Source organism: Gigantopelta aegis, chromosome 7, assembly GCF_016097555.1.
Source record: "Gigantopelta aegis isolate Gae_Host chromosome 7, Gae_host_genome, whole genome shotgun sequence".
Taxonomy (NCBI): Eukaryota; Metazoa; Mollusca; class Gastropoda; order Neomphalida; family Peltospiridae; genus Gigantopelta; species Gigantopelta aegis.
In genome coordinates, this window is record NC_054705.1 from 44,235,826 (window position 1) to 44,240,331 (window position 4,506).

General features: G+C 34.8%; 1 protein-coding gene across 1 annotated transcript in view; it reads left to right on the forward strand.

Annotated features, from left to right (window-relative positions):
• LOC121378108 (alpha-N-acetylgalactosamine-specific lectin-like) overlaps positions 1–3,541 on the forward strand; it is a 4,698-nt gene extending 1,157 nt beyond the window's left edge. The window contains exons 2-3 of the mRNA XM_041506209.1: positions 1,704–1,889; positions 3,051–3,541. Coding sequence (XP_041362143.1) covers positions 1,704–1,889; positions 3,051–3,259 — 395 coding nt within the window. The 3' untranslated portion in view covers positions 3,260–3,541. The remainder of the gene's footprint in view (positions 1–1,703; positions 1,890–3,050) is intronic.
• The last annotated feature ends 965 nt before the right edge of the window (positions 3,542–4,506 follow it).

Sequence of the window (4,506 nt, forward strand, 5' to 3'; positions counted from 1 at the left end):
TTAAACCTCTTAAATGTATGAATCCTAATTCAGCTCAGCTTTATTCTTACATACAACACAACACATAAATGATTATCAATGTTATGAAATACTGTAATAGTCTACAAGCACATGGAATCTGAATAAAACATTCTTATCTAGTTTGCTTTTAAACAATTCAGATAATTAAATTGAATACATGACTAGTTTCCTTATATTGATATTATGGTTGAAGTAATTTGTAAATTTATGTCTGAATACAGCATTAAATGTCAATATACTTTGGTTTGCAAATGCAATGAAAATTGTGTACATTTTATAATTATAAGCAGTCCAGACTCTATCACCCAGGTGAGACTGCTATCCTATTCAGAATAATTTTCTGATTCATCAGTACCGGGGATGGGGATTCTATCTTTTGTAGATTTGGTACTTGGCTTGTCCATGTCGTATCCATGAAACTCTTCTGGGATTATGTTCTTCTTACATAATGGTAACAAGTCTTTTCTTCTTCGCCACAGGAATTGGCAGTTTTGAATTGTAGCATTTCTGAAGCTCAATGCTGCTGTCTAATGGCCGAGCCTTGCTTCTTGTTGATGCCTGTATCTTTATTTGCAGGAAGTTGGCCTTATCAAAACTGTAATTAATAAAGACGCTTTTAGGTTCTTCGTGGTGAACATGTACCCAGACACGTTTCAGCCACTGAATTCTTTCTCCAGATGTTACAACTTTGAAATTGGGACAAAACATCTTTACAAATGTTTTGAAGTCCAGCACGTCTCCAAATTTCAGTGGGACGATGATATGTGGATTTCTTTTTCTGGCCATTGCCACTACCGTGTGCCACTGAGAGGGTGAAAAAACGGGCGCATGTTCAATTGTTGAATGGATTGAATCGCACTGCATTTGCGAGTGGCCAGATTGGAGGAATTTGTGATTCGACCTTCTTAACGTTTTGTTCTTCATCATACAGCACATAAGTGAGGAAGCAACGTACTAATTCCGATTCTGTCCTCCACATGCATCGGAGTAGTACGTTATTTCCTCTATGTGTTTCGAGGCAGCACACACACATACACGCTACATTCATTTGGACGTCACTCATACTATATTTAACATATTATGATATCAATCTTTAAAAAATATCACAGAATATTACAGAAGGAAATACGTTTTGATATTAACTTTAAAATGTCACGATTTATCACATCACAGTTGACTATCACCGTTCACCGTTATCATCATCATCATCATCATCATCATTCACAAATCTCTATCGTCATAGTTGCCATTATCTTCCGCCAATTACCATCATCGTAGTCACCACTGACCATCCACCATCATCACCGATCACCATCATCGCCGTCATCGTTATGACCATTCATTGATCACCAACGCCTCCATGATCATGCATTGGTCATCACCGTAACCCCCCCCCCCCCCCCCCCATAAAAACAAAAGTTAAAGTTTGTTTTATTTAACGACACCACTAGAGCAAATGGCTTTATTAATCAGCGGCTATTTGGTGTCAAACACTTGGCAGTTATGACATGTAGTCTTAGAGACGGAACCCACTACAATTTCCCCATTAGTAGCAAGGAATATTTTATATGTACTGTCCCATCGACAAGATAGCACATACCACGGCATTTAATATACCGCGAATCAGGTAGTACGGTAGTGATCCTATTAGTCATTAGTTATTTAATGTGTTATATTTGTAGGTGGATGCCCTTTCGAAGATGGATACGAGCTGCTTGACAATCCGAAATTGTGCGTTAAGGCTTTCGGGGACAAGAAACCAATAGAAGAAGCACGCAAGATTTGCCAAGATTCGGGAGCCATGTTGATCGTTTCAGACACGGATGAGAAAAATACGGCTGTCAGTGAATATGTCAGGAAAACATTAGGTAAGTTGGACGTGTCCAATACAGGTTTTCCACATTATTAACAAATCACATTATATATCCACGTGGTGTTGCTATACAGCGTATTAATAATTAAATGGAAATATAGTGATACTACTACTACTACTACTACTACTACTACTACTACTACTACTACTACTACTGCTACTACTACTACTAATATTTCTAATAATAATGATGATAATAATGATTATAATGATAATGATAATAATAATAAATAATAAATAAATAATAATAATAATAATAATAATAATATTAATAACAACAACAACAATAGTAATAATAATAACAATAATAATAATAATAATAATAATAACAATAATGCATATGAAAGCAAGGCCCTAAACGTTTACAAAGTAGCATGCATTATATATCCCTAGTCATTCATATTTTTACTCAGTAAACGATGTAACATTTATTTTATACTTCAAGTCTCTTACATTTTGATTTTAAATAATTTCAGTTTTTGAAATGTCTATTATTATTTGAGTTTTCTTTCCAGCACTGCTGTTTTTTTAAAAACTAAAATGATTTAAATGTGATATTAATGATTGTTACAGTTCGCCAATACGGTGACAACCAATATTATAGATTATTGTATTTTATATTGTCTCTGTTCGGGGTGGGGATGTGGTTGTAGTTGTTTATGTTTGGGGTTTTTTGTTTGTTTTTTTGTTTTGTTTTTGTTTTGTTTTTTTGTTTAGTTTTTTTCTCTGGTTAAAATATATTCATGTTAGCTGAAGTTAAAGTCTGTTTTGTTTAACGACACCACTAGAGCACATTGATTTATTAATCATCGGCTATTAATCAACATTTTGTAATTTTGACATATAGCCTCAGAGAGGAAACCCACTATATTTTTCCATTATTAGCAAGGGATCTTTTATATGCACCATCCCACAGAGAGGATAACATATACCACTAATGGTGCACTGGTTGGAATGAGAAGTAGCCCAATGGGCCCACCGACGGGGTTCGATCCCATACCGACCACATATCGGGCGAGCGCTTTACCACTGGGCTACGTCCCCGTCAACTATATATTGTTTGTTCGTCATTTTGTTTTACTGTTACTGTTTACAATATTATTGGCTTAATATTATGAAGAAGACTGTTCATGAGTTTTGTTGTAATATTTTTCAGGGACAACCAGCTATTTCATTGGTTTGACAGACGAACGGACCGAGGGCATGTATATCTGGGAGAACGGAAACGTCCTTACTTTCTCAAAGTGGTCTTATAGTCAACCTGACAATAAAAAAAACCGAGATTGCGTAATGGCTACACCAAGCAGTTGGATTAGCTTTATTTGCAACTCTCCAAGAGCATTCGTTTGTGAGAAACAAATCTGAACATTCCAGCCACATGTTCGACTAACCTCTGTCTTAAAGATTTTTCAAAATTACCCAAAAGTTTACTTTGTTTAAGGACACCACTAGAGCACATTGATTAATTAATCATTGGCTATTGGATGTCATATAATTGGTAATTCTGACCCGCAGTCATTCATCAGCAGAGACGTTTTTCTTCTAATGCAGAAAAGGATCTTTTATATGTATTTTCCTATAGACAGGAATGGCATTTGACCAGTTGTGTTGAATGGGTTGGAACGAGAGAAAAAACCCACAATCAAATGAATGGATCCACCGAGATGATACCATCCTGCGACACAAACACCTGAAGCGAGCACTCAACCGACTGAGCTACTGTTTGACATCCAACAGCCGATGATTAATAAAGCAATGTGATCCATTGGTGTCGTTAAACAAAGCAAACGTTTTGGTAATTTTGAAAAACCCTTAAGGTTTGGGGTTGTGTTTTTTTTGTTCCGATGTTATTTATTTATTTATTTATTTGTTTGTATTTGTTATGTATTTATTTAGTTACTTAGTTGCTTACTTGTTTACTGTTTTACTTGTTTGCTTAGTCATTTATTGGTAATACATACTGTACTCTACTTAAAACGCACCACCCAATTATCAGATTTATTGTTCATTTGTTAAAGCATGTATAACCACTAACAACTAACCCACTGTCCTGGACAGACAACCCACCAGATAGGTGATGTGTGTGTGTCCAGGATAGCGTGCTTAAAACATAATTGGATATAAGTGCGAAAATAAGTTGAAATGAAATGAAATATTGCCTACCAGAATACATAGAGGCTATTTCATGCGGTTTTATTTTTTGAATACGATATTTATGTCAACAAGTGATGTGTGAAACATATTTTCACGAATTACGAAGCAATGAGTGAAAATATAGTTTTCACACATCACGAGTTGACATAAAAATCATATTTGAAAAAAACCCCCATGAAATGGTCTATTTATTATATGTATCTTTCGTAATCTTTGATTCGCTTTTTGCCAATGTATTTCACTTATCCTATCAAAAACACGTAACACCATGATATTTTCTTCGGATGGAACTTTTTCCGAACATTTAATTGGCCATAGACTTTTTAAAAATATCTTTGAAAACAAATTATCTTTATTTAATTTTTAAATTAACATTTATTGAATACTACTGCTGTGCAAACATACCTGACAAAGCGATCCTCCAAATACGATCAGATGCATTGGTAATTATCAAACAA